The sequence below is a fragment of the Megalobrama amblycephala genome, linkage group LG21, assembly GCF_018812025.1.
Source record: "Megalobrama amblycephala isolate DHTTF-2021 linkage group LG21, ASM1881202v1, whole genome shotgun sequence".
Lineage (NCBI taxonomy): Eukaryota > Metazoa > Chordata > Actinopteri > Cypriniformes > Xenocyprididae > Megalobrama > Megalobrama amblycephala.
Window position 1 is genome coordinate 203,966 of NC_063064.1, and position 19,840 is coordinate 223,805.

The following is a 19,840-nucleotide window of genomic DNA, read 5'->3' on the forward strand; positions in this document are numbered from 1 at the left end:
CAATCACAACACACTGCTCCAGCCGACCAATCAGAGCACATTGTGCTTTTCAGAAGGAGGGGCTTCATAGAGACAGGAACTAAACAGAGCGTTACTGACAGACTGGGAAGAGAGGAGCTGCAACAATGGAGAATGAGGAAAATAGCAGGACCTGCTCTAGTAGAGCACAAAAACACAAGGAGCACTTCAATCTCTGAGCTTCTGCCGTTCTCACTGGCTTTTGCACTTGGATCCTAATTGACAGAACAAATTGGCGGTCATAAATCAGCCTGCTCTGCTCTGCCTAGCACCAGTGTGGCTTTTTCACTGCTGAACAGCACATCTCGTGTCCCACGACCGAAAGCCGCTCTTCCAAACGGGGCTGGAATGTGGGGAATGTTCACAGCTCTGCCATGAGGGCACGGCCAGGCACTACAAACAGCCCATGTGCTCCGCTCCGAGCACCGGAATGTCAGGAATCCCAGGCCTCGGTCTTCAGCACATTCCAGAATCGCTTTCGGCAGGAACACTGCCTGCGCGGCCCTAACTTAAGCTGAGTAAGAGGGTTTCTAAAAAGGACCAGATTTCCATGTTGGTGGAGAGAGGACACAAGCACAAGATGTGTCCAGAATGAGACGCATGATATTATCGGTTCCACTTACAACTGTCCGACAAACAGCCGGCTCATCTTGGCCACATGCTCGCTGTTACAGTCGATGTCGTCGTCTGCTTGGTCCCCGCTGTGTTTCCTCTTGCTGGGGCTGATGGGAGGAGGGCCCGTCCTGTGATTGCTGACTGCAGAGGACAGGGACAGGGACTGCATTCTGGACTCTCCTCTCAGAGCAGCTTCGCCTGCCAGAAACACAAGACAACTAGCATTAATACAACTGATACAGCACTTGTATCCATTTGCTTTGGACGGATTTAGGGTTGACGGTGTTAAAAATTTCTTCCATTTAATAAAATATGTTTAAGAGATACTGGCCTCTGGCATGAGGAACACAGCAGTAGTTCTTCATTTGATAACACAAACTGGTGTGTCCTATTCGGCACTGTGCATTTACCATATAAAAATAAAGATACGAGTGAGCAGATGACAACCAACCGAAGCGTAAAATAATCTACTCTACACACACACAGTGCGTCTTGAGTTTAAATCAACTACAAATCACAACAGGAAGAGGACAGAACAGAAATAAATGGTATGGGGAACACGTATTCACTATTAACTACGACTTTTGCCTCAAACTCTTAATTTACTGCTTATTAATAGTTAGTAAGGTAGTAGTTAAGTTTAGGTATTGTGCTTCATAAGCACTAATAAACAGCCAATATGCAAGCTAATAAGCAACTAGTTAAAAGTGAGAATTGTTCCCCATACTAAAGTGTTACTGAAATAAATATTTGCTGGAAATTTGCCTTGTAAATACATCTTAACATTAAAAAAAATAAATAAACTTTGTTTCAGATACTTTCTAAATGTTGCTTACACAAGAAGTGGTCATTCTGCCAAGTGCCGCTTTCAAAATCTACCAACAGGCCTGCAAAATGGATAATGTACCATTTCTATCTTAAGGTTAATTGGAGTAAACGATGTGTCCAGTTATCAATATTTGCTGAGAAAAGCCCTTTAATGAACATAATTCAAATTGCGACAGACGAGTAAATCAGAGTGTGTGACCTCTAGGGTTAGGAATCGTATGAAATTTTACGAAATTCCGGTTCCGATTCCATTAAAATTATTAAACAACCAAAATAAAAATAAAAATATTAGTAAGAGGGAAAATGTACAACTCAAATAGTCATTTGTGCATTTATTATACTTGTAAAATGAGTTTAACAGACTGCTAATCTCAACAACTTCACTAACACTTTACAACAAGGTTCATAAAATTAACTAACTACATTAACATGAACTAATAATGAACTTTATTTCTACAGAATTTATTAATCTGTTAATGTTAATTTCAACATTTTCCTAATACATTAGGCTATTAAAATCAAGAGTTGTATTTGTTAACATTAGTTAATGCACTTGAACAAACTATGACCAGCTGTTAACTAAAGATTAACAAATACAATAACAAATGTATTGCTCACGGTTAGTTCATGTTCGTTAATACATAGATCAACGGCAGCGCAAACGCAGATTTGAATATTGCGATTTTAATTTTGTCAAAGGTTTAACACACACAGGCGAATCGTTGTCCTTTAGGAATTAGATCATGTGGGTGACGAAATTGAGAACAATCTTTTAAAGATTAATCGTGCAGCTTTGTGCATCTCTCTCTCTCTCTGCATTAATATTTGACGTATATGGGTAGCGTATACGTCACGGCTTTTCTGTGCAGTCTTTGCTATAACATTCATGAGGTGAGATGTCTATTTAAAGGATACGCTCCTCACCCATCACACCAGAACCATTTTCAGAATCGAAACGGAACAGAAATTTTGCTCGGTTCCAGTACTTTTTAACAAACAGTACTGCAAACAGGTCTTTGCTCATTCTGTGCTGTCGGTCTGTTTTTAAACTGGACTAAATTAAAACGCATTAAAAGGGTATTATACCCAGCGTTGCCAAGTCTGCAGTTTTCCCGCGGAACTGGGCTACTTTTACACCGTTGCCGCGGGTTGAATCAACCCAAAATAACATATTTAGTCCCTGGAATGCAAATTTTACAAGAGGAGCGCTGCCAAAAACGTGAATTTTACCCTCCAGAACGCGATTTTTACCATGGGTTTTGAGCTAGTTTTGAGAAGCAATTGGGCGGGTTTTGTTTTGAAAACCTGGCAACCCTGATTATACCAGCCACCAAGCTGCAGAGATATAAGTACTGCCCCATTAAAACCCACACCGGCCCACTATATTACACATGAAAGCTCCTGGTCAATACAGGCCACTGCTTTGATGTTGATTTTCAGATCATAAAAACCAATCAAATCACAGAGAGAAGAATCACAGCAATCACCATAAACTCACTCATCCTTCTGTCCTTTGATATAGTTCTCTCTTTAAGAACACTTTAAAAAAACATCAGTATTTGAAAACATTACATTGATACACAATGCCTTCATTCTTTGCTTTTTACTTGCAATCAAACTTCTTTTTCTGCAAAAGTACTGCACTGGAGGATTGTAAGTAATGCAAGTGTCACTACAACACTATGCTGAAAGATTCCTCTCAAATATGAGATACAGTACAAGGGCACTCAGTACATTTGCAGGCTCTGTGTAGGAGTTAGGCCGGAAAATTACAACTGGCACGCTCTCTCCGATGGGACTTTCCACTTGCGATGAGGTTAACTAAGCCTGAGAAACTTTGTAAGATCCATTTATTAAGCCAGACATGAAGCCTGGATCGGTGCAGTTATTTACAGAGTAAAATGATAAATAGACATGGTAAAAAATAACCCAACCAGGTGTCCTCTCCCACACTGAAGCCTCATAAAATAAGTCATGCATACATTCACTCAAGTAAACGAACGATAAAGCTCAGACAGACAAGCTCACGAGGTACTTCCCAAAACAAGCGGCCTATTTTCCCGACTGACATGTTTCGGCTCGTCTGTCCGTGCTCCATGGCAACAGAGCTGACATCATTGTTTTTGGCAGGGGCCGGAGCTGCTAATAGAGAAAAGGCTGCGCTGCAGTAAACGTCCACAGCGCCCCGACACATGATAGCTTATCTGTGTTAGCCTCCAGAGAGCATGAGGAGACGTGGGCTGTCTGTGAAAGTTAGTGGGGATTCGTTTATCATCAATGAAGAATACTGTACGGAGACAGATGTCAAATGATGAAGTACAACAGTGTCTGTCAACCCTGCAGCACTACACATTCTCAAAGTCTTCCTAATCCAACACACCTGACTCATTCAACTCGTTAGTAGAGACTCGGATAAGAGACACCGAGCCTCCAGAGACAGGGAAACACTGAACTACAACAAACACTATTAGGGTAAGGTGTTTTCAACGGCACTATTTGAACAGGATTAGTTTCTCAAATAATAATAGTTTTACAGGAGGTTTGCAAGAAGCAAGAGGTCAGAAAGGAGAACAATGCTGAGGTGACTTAGAAATTTGAGAAATAATTGCTGTGCAAATAGTGCTTGAGTTACATTTATCAACTATCATTTCATTTACTCATATGTCTGTAGTTATCACTAAGGTGACTGTCTCTATTCTGCACCGGAAAGGCAAATTTCAGAAACATCAGAACTGAGAAAAATGGCTAGAGTTTTCAGGAATGATTTGGCATCTGTTTTGAGATTTTTATTTTTTTCCAAACCTGTCACAGGATATATCGCTGTCTAAACTAGTGATCGACCGATATTGATTTTTTATAACCGATACCGATTATTTGCATGTTTATGTACCTGATAACCGATATGCAGAACCGATATTTATTTACTGTTATACTTCTGTTTGACAATTATTACAACACAAATGAGCTGAACAAACCATTTTATCGAATCCGATATTACGATATTACGATACCCGATTATGGAAAAATGCTTAAATATCGGGAAAAATATCGGTAAACAGATACATCGGTCGATCACTAGTCTAAACACCATAATTCACTGATAAAATGTGTTTTGCATGACAGCATTTTTGTGACATGTGAATATATAGTAAAGTGAAATTCATTTCTTTGATTAAAACTGAATTTTCAGCATTTTATTTTTCAGGATTGTTTGATGACTAAAGTTCAGAAGAACAGAATTTATTTGAAATGGTAAAGAAAGTGTCACTTTTGATCAAATTAATTCACAACAAAATATTCAACGGTAGTGCATATGCATAATGACAAAGCATTAAGGAAAAAAGCTCAAAAAAAGTTTGTCCAACCAATTGTAATGCTTAAAATTTGGTGAAGTGCAAACCAAATGCAACATTACAAATATGAAATGTGATTCATGCATTAAGCAGCTAGTCAAAAAGTGTGAAAAATCAACATTGGCAATCTCAGAAGCTCCCTTCAGACACAGATTTCGCAGAATTTATGAGAAAGCTGTTCCAGGAACTGTATTCATTCACACTGCCAGAACTTATTCTGTGCTTTCATTCACACACGTCGTGGACCGTTCCATAAAGCCAAAGCGACATTACGATGTGACATCCCTGCAAATTCATTTTATCATCCTCTTGTGAATAACTGCTTTATTTTTGTAAACTAATTTTCTCCTCCTGCCAGCAAAATAGCTGCACATCAACTAACGGTTGCGCAGATATTCCCGGGAACGTTACTAGATCCTGATTCCAGTATTTTGGCATCCCTTTTAAAGCTCTCTGGCAATTTTATGAACTCAAAGCTCAGTGTGAATGAATCTAGACGCTCCTGACTCAATGTCTCAGAAGATGTTTGAGTTGATCTGCAAGTAAGATTGTGAGAAGTTTGTCTAATTCACACGGAAATCAAATCACTAGCATGATTTCCTCTCTGCAGAACTTCTGAAGTGCACCTCAAGGAGAAAAGAGAGAAACAGGAGAACGAAGCTTCTTTCAACCAACCTGTTGAATTTCACACTTCGGTGAGACGTTCAGATCAAGTAGAAACCTCACAACAACCTTCGCTGGGAACTGCAGGAGCCATAAAAGATGACTATCAGTGTTAGAAGAGATGAAGCCAATGTTTGATCTATTGAAAGACTGTCATTATGAGCGTAAGTGATCAAAGTCTGCTCCTACTACTGGAGACTTCAAACGTCAAGCCAGAATGAGATTGTGTTACGGATGTGAGCCAAACCCTTCCTCCACCGCACATCCTCACACATTTTCAGAAGACAACCTCATATGCAAATAACACTTTTGGCAAACATGGTGTGAAAAGAAGAGATTCCCTGTCAAACCAAGCCCTGCCTTCAAGCTCCTGATCATACAAAGCGTCTGAAATCTGATCTTCTCTGACCAGCAGACAGCATGTTACCCATTCATTGGAGCGGAGGGCACGCATGTCTCTCTTTTTAAGCAGGGAGGCCACTGCTAGACAGGTATGGTTTTAGCAGGGGGTCTTATCTTTCTGTTGCCAGCAGCTCTTTTTAGCCTTTGTTCAGCAGGAAAGATGACAGTCAGCGTTTCACTCCTGGCTAACGGCTCGGCTTCATTTTAAACTCAGCTGGCAAGCGCAGAGCCCGAGATGAGCACAGCATGCCACCGCCGCAACCTGCAACAACACGGAAAAGGCCACGCATTCCTCCTGAACACGTCTGATTCCTGTAATCAAGGGAAAACACGCTCTCCATGAAAGTCAAGCAATACATCCAGTTAATGACACGTGTGATGGAGGGATCTGTAGTCATGAAAGAAAACACACTATATATATTTCTTTCTCACTGTGTGACTACTTGGTACTTTTAAGGTGAAGTATCTGTAATGATCCATAATGAATCTACTTCCAATCAGGGGTGGGAATCCAGGGTTTGACATTATGAATGATTCAAGTAAATTGGTCAATGTATAAAAAAGTTGCTTGTCCAGAAAAAATAAAATTGTGTTTTAAATATAATTTATTATGAAGCAATATTCTTATCAGAGTTCAATCAGCTTTGACATTTAAATTTGCATATTTGTGATATTTATCCTGAGGGCATTTTTTTCACTTTAATAAAGTGAAAATCTTATTAAATGTATTTTTCATTTTATATTCTTAACTTTGATCAATAAATTCAATTAGAATAATACGACAATGTAGGGCTGTTACCGATCAGATTAAATCATTTACACTGAAACATTAAATAAGGTTATGATATTGTTTTAAAAATTTTTTGAAAATACAAATAAGAAATGTTGGGGAAAAAAAAAAAAAACTAAACCAAAAGTGAGTCATGAATCATTCATTCAAACGACTGATTCATTCAAGAGTGAGGAAGTTGTTTATGAATGGGTCATTGAATCTTTGACTTAACCAATTCATTCAAAACGCTGAATTATTCAGCAATGAAAGACGGCTGAGTGTTGCTGTGATCTTTGGAACTATTTTCATTGCTGAAATAGAACAAAAACAGTCAATATTGTGTCTAAAATATAGTGACTTGTTTATTGAACTGTCTTATGAAATGTCACATTTTCAATCGTGATGATATTCAGGAAAACAGCACTCTTGATCATGTGATGTTGCTTAACTGTATATGTTATAAATATAAAAATTCCACATGGAGTTTAGTTTTTGTGTTATGCCCATTTGTTTAGATTTCTCCTCGAGAGGCTCTGTTATTATAGTACATTATAGTATGTATTATATATCATTCACCATCAATCGCCACTTACACTAAATGTAATAAAATCATTCTCACGTTTTGATGATTCCTAGTTATTGTGTTATTAATGTTTTAATCAGGCTACTTGTCTGGTTGGGCAAGTAAAATTCTTTCACTTCAAAAAAAAAACAAAAAAACAAAACAAAAAAAACACTTGTCACGGACAAGCGAGCCCTGGAATCTGCAGGCACCTCATGATCCAATCCGATTACAATTCCAGGAGTCACGATACGATTCCAAAACAATTCTTGATTCTACTTTTTTTTTTTTTCTTTCTTAAATTTGTTTACAGACTTTTAAAATATTAAATTTGCATGTTTAATACGTACTTTTTTAAAATATTACTACAATTTAAAAAATGTATTAAAACAACTGTTAGGAATTTTCAACTGACTAAATACAGCTTCAAAACAAGCTAATTGTAAACATTAATTACAAGCAAAAAACAAAGTGATTTGAGTATCTGAATGTTTTCCAATCAAGAGCAGGGAGTGATTTTACTCTTTACTGCCATTTGATTATTACTAATGACATCACAAGCAGCAGAAGGTATATCATCATCTTCGAAACACAAATGAAGATATTTTAACGAAATCTGAGAGACCTCATTGGTCCTCGCACGTCAAGTGAACATGCTTGAGCTTCCATTTACCATAATGTGTGCGTTGATCAATGCTTATATGTGAATAAAAGCCTAAATTCAATCTGTTCAGTGTAAAAAGCAATCGAGTCTCTTCAGAAAATTTGGACTAAACCGCTCGATTCAAATGGATTAGTTTTACAATCTCTTTATGAACTTTTTGACGCGTCAAAGTGTCAGTTGCGAATCAATGAAGGGACAGAAATCTCTCAGATTTCATCAAAAATATCTTAATTTGCATTCTGAAGATCTTACAGGTTTGGAACGACATGAGGGTGAGTAATTAATGACAATTTTCATTTTGGGGTGATCTAACCCTTTAAGACAACTGACTGTGTTAACATTAAATTTTGAGTGAATATTATGTATAATAAGCATACATTTAATTATTTCCGTAAACTTTTATAATCTCCCCAGCTCATGGTAAGAGTCCTCAAAATCATCTTTGGTGTGAAGAACAATGAACATAAAGATAAGAAAGTTTGTCTGCGACCTTTGAATGGCTGCTTTCACTCGATTCCAGATAAAGCGCAAAGCAAAGTTCAGCAAAGCGATGTCTTTCACCAGAGAACCGCACTGTGCACGTTTCGACTAGGCAGAGACAAAAAACGATGCAGAAACAGAGCTATTTTCAGGGACGATGCTGTAACAGATTAGCCATGTGCTCAGGAAATTCTCTGGCACACATTATAAATAGCTGAAGCAGCAGCCGTGCTACAGTGAGCAAAAAACGGCTGTGATTGTGTATTTCCATCCACTGTCACTGGGTCATGTGACCGGCTGCCCGAGAGGAGGGCATTCCAGCGGGTCCGACATCCGCTCCGAGCAGCTATAATAGATTCTCAGAACAGAGGCCCGTGGAGAGATACGCCAGTCACGTCAACCATTCAGTTGCTGCTGGAGTTTTTCCACATAATGTTTTGAAGAGTTATCTGGAAACGCCAAAGAGCCACCGGCCAAGAAAGAGGTCTGCTGTCACTCACAGACGTAAACAAAAACGTCTCTAACACAAGTTGGGCCTAATACTAACACTTCAAAGTAACACTCAGATTAAGTGCTTGAAGCATGAGCAATGGAGGCCAATTATGCTGATGCCAAACCCTCCTAGATCAGAAACAACATGAAAATGTGCAGACAGATGTTTAGCAATTTGCCAACAAACAACCTGCATCACATTACAGAACAAACTGTTAATAAAGCAACTGTCCTGATATATTAGCAGGACGCATTAATGTTGTGTATTTCCTGCACAAGTGTAAATCACAAGATGAAAAAGAGCCGTCCGGACGGGTATATGGGGTCTGGATCACATTTCTGCCCTCTTGACATGTGATGGTCAACAACAGGAGGCTGGTACAGCTCGGTGCAGAGATCCACGCTTGATTTACCTGCTTTTCTACTCAATCCACAGCTCTACTGAAGCACATAGCCTCGCACGATGCTCAAAATAAAGCCAAACAGAAACAAAACACAGTATGAACAGTGAGAAGACAGAAGGTGAGTAACGCATGAGGAACTGCTCTGGATTGCAGTACATGAACCAAAGGAATCTGCATACTGTACATTTCTCATGCGCACTTCTGAAAGCATGTGCTGGAGCTGCTTCAGATAATAATAATAATAATATTCCAGCCACAGGTTAGATTAGGCATCCTTAACTAACCATCAGACAATTTACTTCTGTACATGAGTTAAAGGTGTTTAAATATCTGCATCAATAGAAATTGATAGAAAGTGATTTTATATACATTGAAAGCACATTAAATGTGAGTAAATCGTCTACTTTTAAAGGTTTCAAATAAGTTTTGGGAGAATAATTTAAGTTCCATTGTCATTCAGTGAAACACATACTACCCGTCAAATTTTGGAAACATTACTATTTTTAATGTTTTTGAACAGTAAGGCTGCATTTATTTCATAATAAATAAAGAAAAAAAAAAAAACAATAATATTGTGAAATATTATTACAATTTAAAATTATGATTTTCTATTTTAATATACTTTAAAATATAATTTATTTCTGTGATCAAAGCTGAATTTTCAGCATCATTACTCCAGTCTTCAGTGTCACATGATCCTTCAGAAATCATTCTGATATGATGATTTATTATCAATGTTGGAAACAGTTGTGCTGCTTAATATTATTTTTTAACCTGTGATACTTTTTCAGGACTCTTTGATGAATAAAAAGTTAAAAAAATATCAGCATTTATTTAAAATAGAAATCTTTTGTAACAATATACACTACGGTTCAAAAGTTTGGGGTAAGTAATTTTTTTCTTTCCTTTTTTTGAAAGAAATTCACACTTTTATTAAGCGAGCATGTGTTAAAATGATAAAAAGTGATTTATAAAGATTTATATTTTGAATAAATGCTGTTCTTTTTAACTTTTAACAATGAATCCTGAAAAAAAAAAAAGTATCACAGGTTATAAAATATTAAGCAGCACAACTGTTTCCAACATTGATAATAAATCATCATATCAGAATGATTTCTGAAGGATCATGTGACACTGAAGACTGGAGTAATGATGCTGAAAATGCAGCTTTGATCACAGAAATAAATTATATTTTAAAGTATATTAAAATAGAAAACCATAATTTTAAATTGTAATAATATTTCACAATATTATTGTTTTTTCTGTATTTATTATGAAATAAATGAAGCCTTCATGAGCTTAAGAGACTTCGTTCAAAAACATTAAAAACAGTAATCTGTCCAAACTTTTGACTGGTAGTGTATATTTATGTAAAAACTTAAACGCTTATTCTGACCTGTATGTATAAAAGAATAAGTGAGCATACTCAATTTTATTGCATTTTAAATTATAAAAAAAAAAATATTGCTGAGAAATGGGCAAAACCTAGAGAGTGGCAAAGTTTAAAAAAATTAAGTAATTAGTCTTTAATATGGCATAAGTAGATTTTTTTGTTGTAAATATCCCTGAAAGATTGTTACACTGAATGACATTTTAGTGGGTGTCTTCTGTAAATCATGGTAAAAATGTATATTTAATTTTTGCTCATAAAAAAAATAAATAAATAAACAAACAAGACCCATTCTGAAGTACTGAAAAACAACAATTCAAAGCTGTATTACATTTATGCTTGAAAACCCTTTTTCATCTTTGGCCCACATAATTGCTGGTGTCTTTTAAAATAGTTGCATTTAATTAAACTTTGTAGTTACAATGATAAACAATCCAACCATTACCATAAAACATAACTAACCCTACCTTTACACCTGAACCAAACCTCAAACTTATTAGCAGTAAATGTGGGATATTTTTGTGGGAAACCTACAGTCTTGTAGATATTTAATGTTAGTACACAGTAGTTAAGGTGTAAATAGTGTGAGCAAAATCCTGAATATGATATTCATGAGCCAATCTGCACTTTACTACTTTTAAATCACAAACAAGTGGCTAAAAAAGCTGAAATATAAACATTGATATTAAATAACATTATTAAGTGTTTCTATAAATGTTTCTACTTTCTTTCAAGCGTTTAACCACTTTTAAACACACACACACACACACACACACACACACACACACACACATATAATTAGATAAACACATAATTAGAGCTAAATGCTGTTTTAGACAGCTTTGAAATAGCTTTGGGAAGTTAGCAACACGTCTGCTGTTGTTTTTCGGGATGTAAAAACACTTTTTCCCCCACGAACAAACTAATTCAAAGCTTCTTCTGTCATTCTTCAGAAACATATAATCTTCTGAGAGTAAACAACAACATTAGAAGTAAACAAGCCTCGTGAAAATCGCCTGAAACACAGAAATCAGCGCGCGGAAAGAGCGTGAAAGTGCAGCTCGGCTCGGTGACGTCACGGGCGTCCGTTATTTTCACTGACAAAATACTTCATTTCATTCAGCATAAAGTCATAAAATGAGTGTTGAAATCTTACCTTCGTAGCACAGGATGCCAATGTTGTTGTTCATTTTGTCCAAGTACTGGTAGTTCAACAGGTCCATTTTGGTAAAAAGCATTTATGGACTTTTTAGTCGCAGAAAAGCAGCTTCTTTTCCTCTCGTCAGGAGCGCGTGTAAAGGCCCAGCCTTTAACTTCAAACAGAGCGAAAATAACTAGTTTAACCCGACCTGCTTGAGTACCTAACGAGCAGAAGCACTCTAACGCGAGTTTAAAGAAACTTTAAGAAGTTTTAGCGTGTGAAAAGAGTTGTATTTGAGGACAAAGGGTCGCGCCAGTTCTCCTCACAGCCCGCTGTAAGTCGACTGCACTGACACGCACGCGCAGCCTGTGATCGCTATGAGTCCGGTGCGCGCTCCCGCGCTCCTCTGCGCGCGCCGCCTCCTCACACTGGGCACGCTCGCCAAATCCCGCGAGAGTTCCCCCTCCCAAACGCATGGGAATCGGTACATGTAATGGGGGAGGAGGAGAAGAAATTTACAAAACAAAGAAAAGTTACTATGGAAAGTCATTTTTAAGTAACTATTTCATGGATTTCCAGATGTTTGTTATAAGATTTGTTTCTGAATAGCCATTTTTACTAATTAAAATTGACAAGAAGCTTTTATTATTGTAATTATTCTACTAGTAAGTACTTGTCTAATGTAAGCAGCTATTCCTTTTTACTATTTACTAGTAGCTACTAAGGTTTTAGGTCATTTTAAAATAGTTACTTGTATTTTCCTTAAAAAATGAAAATAACTCGAATCTTTATGGATCCACATCTGTATTAAGTCTTAAAATGAACAATATTGTCATTTTTATATGCTACTGGCACAATAAGTCACTTACTATAGTTATTGTAAAACATAAAACTTCCATATGGTTTAATGTAGAGCTAAACTCAAGACCACATGACACTGATCTCTAGTGACACTCTGCTGCCCTCTGGTGTGCAGCAAGAGCTGGTGACTCAAGCTGATTCGGAGGACTGCAAAATTCCGGGAATTTTCAAAGCTGGAAACTTTCCATGGGAATTAATGGGAATAAACAAGGAATTTGCAAAATTACAGGTTAGCCTATAACAGGGTACTTAAATGTAGTTGAAAAAAAAAACATCTTGCAGCATAATTTTGATTACAACAACCAGATTTAATGCAATTTCAGTTGAATTTTGACCCTGCACATTTCTCAATCACATTCACACAGCACACTACATACTGCAGGGATATTGAGGACACACCCCCTGCACTCCCCCAGTCCATAACATGCACATTTGATCAAAAATACAGAAAAAAAAACAGTAATATTGTGAAATATAACTACAATTTTAAAATAATGGTTTTCTATTTTAATATATGTTAAAATATAATTTATTTCTGTGATCAAAGCTGAATTTTCAGCATCATTACTCCAGTCTTCAGTGTCACATGATCCTTCAGAAATCATTCTGATATGATGATTTATTATCAATGTTGGAAACAGTTGTGCTGCTTAATATTATTTTATAACCTGTGATACTTTTTCAGGATTCTTTGATGAATAAAAATTGAAAGAACAGAATTTATTTAAAATAGAAATCTTTTTTAACAATATACACTAGCGTTCAAAAGTTTGGGGTCAGTAATTTTCTTTTTCTTTCTTTTTTTTTTGAAAGAAATTAATGCTTTTATTCAGCACGGATGTGTGAAACTGATAAAAAGTGATATTGTTAGAAAAGATTTTGATTTTGAATAAATGCTGTTATTTTTAATTTTTATTCATCAATGAATCATGAAAAAAGTATCACAGGTTACAAAAACATATTCAGCAGCACAACTGTTTCCAACATTGATAATAACTGAGTATCAAAATCATCATATTAGAATGATTTCTGAAGGATCATGTGATGCTGAAATAACATAACAATTGCTGCAATAAAAATATATTTATTTTACATATTTACTAAATTAGAATGAAATGAATGCGAAAAATTACTTATTTCATGTTATGACCAAACAAAATGTTTATATTTATGTTTGTATACGATATTGTAATATTTTCCAAAATTCCCCATGTTAAGTTCCCGTGGAAATTTACCAGAAACTTTCCGCTCCTTTGCAACCCTAGTGCTTAATGAATAAAACCTAGACGTTATCAGAACAACAACCACGTTATTATCTGACTCAAAAGTGGACATTAGAGCTCACATTCCTAAATATATATAATCTAAAAAGATATTGCGAGATCTTCTTGAGTTACAGACATGCCAACTCCGGGCGAAAACACCACGAAAAGAGCTTTTCTGGCATATAATGCAACAAGGACTGCTAAAGACAACAGAATGTACTAATAGACTGTCCAATCTCTGTGTAAAAAATAAAATAATGATGCTGCCATCTTTCTAAAGTCATTTTCTCCACCTGTAATTTGGCTCCAAATCTCAGGTGAAAGTTATAAAATAGTGGATTACTCCACAAATATTCATCTAATATTTTGGCTTTCATCACTGTTAATGTCTTTCTTCACACAAAACAAAACAAAACATTATATATATATATATATATATATATATATATATATATATATATATATATATATATATATATATATATATATATATATATATATGGTTTATTTCAGTTTGTTTTTAATAAAATAAGGCACCAATCTCAGGACAGAATAACTCAAATACTAATCAATAAAAGTGCAAAAAAGACCAAAACATGACCAGCAGGGGTCCATTTTGTGTTTTGTTTCAGCACACGTCACATGACTCCATATTTTCTCCAATGAAAAGTGCTTTTTTCACTTGTTTGTATCCATTTAATCACCCACAGAAAATACGAGTCACCTTCACTGGCAAGTGAAGAAGTATTTTCAAGAACTTTACATTATATGTCATCAAATGTTTTAGAGAAAATAACACAAAAACCGTGTGTTTCCTCAAGGCAACATTGTACCATAATGGAATCGCATAAGGCCATACAGCCATAATAGGTTTGAATACAAATGTAATGTATCATATTTGTAAGGAAAAGAGTGAGAATTATCTTAATATATTTGCATTTTCACATGATTTTGTAATGCACTTATAAGAATAGTAATTCACATACTATATCTGCATATATTATGATCTGCACATTTTCTAAAGCACTTCATAAAGCTATAAAGCACAGATAGCTCTGGCAGCTGATGAAGGTGAGGATGAGGAGTTAATGAGGGGTCATGCTGTGAGGAGGAAGATGAAATCATAGTGACAGTCCGTCATGGAGAGAGAGAAGATGGAGATGGATATGATAACTTGATATAATAACATAATAATATGATGGTTTGGTAATTCTTGTGTTCCACTATGCTACAATGTTGCCTGAGAGCAACAGCTGGATATAAAATGTTACTTTTTATTAAACATGAAACTTTTAATACATTAAAAACTGGATAAATGTTTTTAAAGAAATTGATGTTTTCAATACATACATTTTTTTTTTCTACATGCAAGAGCCAAATGTTAAAATTTTTCCATTGTGATACAAACTTATAAAAAATAAATAAATTGAAAATGTATGACAATATCTGCATTATTATTGATATTGTTAAAGTGTCCAATTTTAAGCAGGAAAAACAATCATTTTAATATCATATTGCGTACTTTAGAGGGATATATATAAATCCAATTATAGCTGGGGAAGTTTCCAAAGTTTGGTTGATATTAAACTTCTCGGCTCCACAATGAGACTTTTGCATGGAAGATTGCTTAGATTTGTTTTTTCTTTCATAAATGTAAATTATTTCTTTCTTCACTGACTGAACTTGATTCTGCATGTTAACGATGTTCAATCAGATTATGTTAGTTTTATCTCTTCCTCATTCTCAACTTGAAGCAAAAGAGCGGCACACCTTACCCCACTCCACCTAACTGGATCGGTAGCAAACGCTTGAAACTTTACAGCCAGTTAACCTTTAACAGAGCGCTGGATTCCCAAGAATTCCTGGAGAGCTGAAGGCGTTATTCATTTGAGGCGTCCGCTCCAGCCGGGGATTACAGGTCTGTTCACTGGTTACCGCACTCGTCTTTACTCCGACTCGCTCGATACCAAAGGAAAACGCTTCTCACTGGGTTTGAGGAGGCATTGTCTCATATTTCACACACTCGACACACAACGGGCTGAACAGAGAGCGGCGTGATCCATTGTGTCCAGATATTTGAGGGACATAAAACACTGTACGCTCCGACAGGAGCCGAGTGAACAGCTGCTCAGTCAAATCTACTCGAGAGTTCAGGAGTCACTGAAGTGTGTTCAAGTGAGCTTGGCTGGAAGGAAATAAGAGCGATTTCATATTTTACGAGTCTGTCACCTCATAAACCTGCATCGCTTTATCAACAGCACACTCAAACTGTGCAAATCCCTATTTAAGTTATTTTAGCTCTCAATTCAAACGTGGAACCAGGTTTGATGTCAGTTTCATTTGGTCACATGACAATGACATTTCACGATGACTAAATTATGGGTCCATTTCTCACAAATCTATCATAGGACATCAGAAGACGTGGAATACAGTGCTCTAGTTGTATGAACTACTGTTGAGCTGCTTTAATAGTGTTTTTGATCCTTTATGAGTGCGACTGTTGGACATCAGCAGGGGCCTGGAGCAAAAAATTAAATCATGGTTAAAGTGAAAATGTGAAAGAGTATCAATTGCAACATTACATTCACATCTGCTCGTGCTGCACCAAACATTTGTTTTTAGGTGTTGTTTTTGCAGCGTTGAGGATTCTAACCAATCACAGACGTCTCTGTTGAGTGCTTGACCAATCAAAAACATTAGATTAGTCACCGGTGAAGAAATCAGACTTAATTTATCCATTCTACCATGTAAACCGTTTCATTGATTATAACGGGAGTTTTTGTGAGAACTTGCCTAAAACCCAAACTTAACTAATACCTTACTAACTATTAATAAGCAGTAATTAGGAGTTTATTGAGGCAAAAGAGTCATAGTTAACAGTGAGAATTGGACCCTAAACTAAAGTTTGGTTTAACTTGAAGAAATTGTGACAGAAACATATTAATATTGTAATGCAGAAGGTAATACTAATACTACTACTAATAAAATGATTTTACTAACTTTATTTTAAGGAATAACTGCACAAATGTTCTTCCATGTTTTAATTTTAACAGTAAACCCCTGTTGTGCAGCACTTTATTTGCCAAAAAATGAAAGGGTTTGTTTAATTCTCATTTTATTAAAAGATGAATTCAATTGATCATGTTTTATGCCTTCATCTGATTACCAGAAAAATTAAAATACACAATGCAGAATTTCTGAAAACTTCTGAAATTTCATATTATTGTAAAAAAAAAAATTATATATATAAATTAAGTTGTTTTTTATGAATTTAATTGATTAAACATGCTTTTTGATTATTACAATTTAATTAAACCATTAAAATGTTAAAAATAAAATATTTCATAGAGCCCTAAAAAATTTAATTTCTATTAAACTTTTAATAAATTGTTATAAGTGTCATGATTTTAACTTTTATTGCTAAATGGAATCCAGAAAAACTGAAATGGAAAAAAACGGATTTCCACTAAAGCGATGTTTGGCCTGTATGTCACCTCATATTTAGTGTCCATGAAACAGGAAGTGCTGATTGTTCCTGATCACTGAGGTCAACTTTAAAACAATGGGAAAATACTCCAGTTACATTTCTGCTTATTAGAGTTTGTAGGGGTGCCAATAATTTTGGCTCACATATTTTGGAGAAAACCATATTTATTTCATTTATTCCACATTTATATTTTGTGTAAATAACTTTTTATGAATATAAATATAAAATATGAATATAAAATAAGTTTTTTTATGAATATTTTGAATAAGAGAAATGGCAAAAACAAACTTTCACAGTCAGCTTTGCTCATTTTTAAGAGTGTCAGTATGAGTTTTGTCTGATCAATGACGGTTATGTCTGATTGAAGCAGTAGAGAGGATTGTGTTAGGAGTTTGTTAAATCTGAGGCAGGCGGTAATGCTCTTCAAATGGCCACTTTGTTGAAACCATCTTGAGTAACGAAGCTAAGATGATTAATTCTTACACAAGCCTGATGCGTTTTCTCCCCCTGAGAGCATCAGATTATATCAGACTGTAAATGATCCCGTCGCTCCCTCAAATCTGGCCTGTTTCAACTTCATGAAGTATAATCATAAGCTGGGATGCGCAGGGATAATCAGGGCGTTCTACAGCCTCTCTGTCTCCAGGATCAGATTAAACAAGTCGAGTCGATGTTCAAACACATAATCGACCTCAAGACTGTGTCATATTTGACTAATGAGCCATTTTAATGCCACTGATTCATTAAAAACCGAGTTAAATCCAAGGCATAATCAGTCGCAGGCTGTAATTTGAGATCAACATCATGCCAACAGTGGCATTACTTAGAAGTTCACTCAAAATTAATCTCTTATCATTCACTCGCCCTCATACAACAGTGAGAAACTGCTAAACCTGGACACCAGTTCAGTTCACATTCACAGCATTGACATTGTTACTGAACTGAATCAACAGTGAATTTAACTGAATTAACACTGAACTGAATCAAATCAACACTGAACTGAATCAACACTGAACTGAATCAAATCAACACTGAACTGAATCTAATCAACACTGAACTGAATCAACACTGAATTGAATTAACAGTGAAGTGAACTGAATCAACAGTGAAGTGAACTGAATCAACAGTGAAGTGAACTGAATCAACAGTGAAGTGAACTGAATCAACAGTGAGCTGAACTGAATCAACAGTGAGCTGAACTGAATCAACAGTGAGCTGAACTGAATCAACAGTGAGCTGAACTGAATCAACACTGAACTGAACTAATCTGAATTAACACTGAACTGAATCAACAGTGAAGTGAACTGAATCAACAGTGAAGTGAACTGAATCAACAGTGAACTGAATCAACAGTGAAGTGAACTGAATCAACAGTGAAGTGAACTGAATCAACAGTGAAGTGAACTGAATCAATAATGAACTGAATCAACAGTGAGCTGAACTGAATCAACACTGAACTGAACTAATCTGAATTTACACTGAACTGAATCAACAGTGAAGTGAACTGAATCAACAGTGAGCTGAACTGAATCAACACTGAACTGAACTAATCTGAATTAACACTGAACTGAATCAACAGTGAGGTGAACTGAATCAATAATGAACTGAATCAACAATAAACTGAATCTAATCAACACTGAACTGAATCTAATCAACACTGAACTGAATCTAATCAACACTGAACTAAATCAACACTGAACTGAACTGATGAAGAAACAGACTGAAATTTAAATCATTATTTACTAAAACTTGGCACCAGGGGCCTGTTTCATAAAACAAGTTTACAAAATAAGCTAGGCTTATTTCAGTTAGTCTGATTTATTTTGAACCAAATCAACTGACAATAAACCAGACTTACTAAAATAAACCTGGATTATTTGGTAACTTGTTTTATGAAATAGGCCCCAGCTCAGCCAGCCACATTCACATTTGCAACATCAGGCTTGTTCGAGATGCATCGGCGCTGCACAGACCGATCAACGTATGACAAAGTACCGCAAGAGCGATTCAAAAGCATAAGGAGTCGTTTGCTCTCCAATCACTCTTGCGGTACTTTAATGTCATACGCCGATCAGTCTGTGCAGCGCCGATGCATCTCGAACAAGCCTATCGACATTGTTACTGATCTGAATCAAGAATGAAGTAAACTGAATCAACAGTGAGCTGAACTGAATCAATAAGAACTGAATCAACACTAAACTAATCTGAATCAACACTGAACTGAACTGATTTAACACTGAAGTAATCTGAATTAACACTGAACTGAATCAACCCTGAACTGAATCAACAGTGAGCTGAACTGAATCAATGAACTGAATCAACAGTGAGCTGAACTGAATCAATAATTAATTGAATCAACACTAAACTGAACTGATTCAACACTGAACTGAATCAACAGGGAAGTGAACTGAATCAATAATGAGTTGAACTGAATCAATAATGA

At 35.9% G+C, this 19,840-nt stretch overlaps 1 protein-coding gene across 2 annotated transcripts in view; it reads right to left on the minus strand.

Annotated features, from left to right (window-relative positions):
• Positions 1 to 19,840, minus strand: part of vgll4b (vestigial-like family member 4b) — a 49,807-nt gene that overhangs the window by 13,317 nt on the left and 16,650 nt on the right. The window contains exons 1-2 of one of the 2 annotated variants that reach the window (XM_048172229.1): positions 11,800 to 12,168; positions 642 to 831 (exon numbers count right to left, since the gene is read on the minus strand). In XM_048172229.1, coding sequence (XP_048028186.1) covers positions 642 to 831; positions 11,800 to 11,881 — 272 coding nt within the window. In that variant the 5' untranslated portion in view covers positions 11,882 to 12,168. Of the gene's footprint in view, positions 1 to 641; positions 832 to 11,799; positions 12,169 to 19,840 lie in introns of those variants that run through there. The other variant, XM_048172231.1, reaches the window with a different exon arrangement.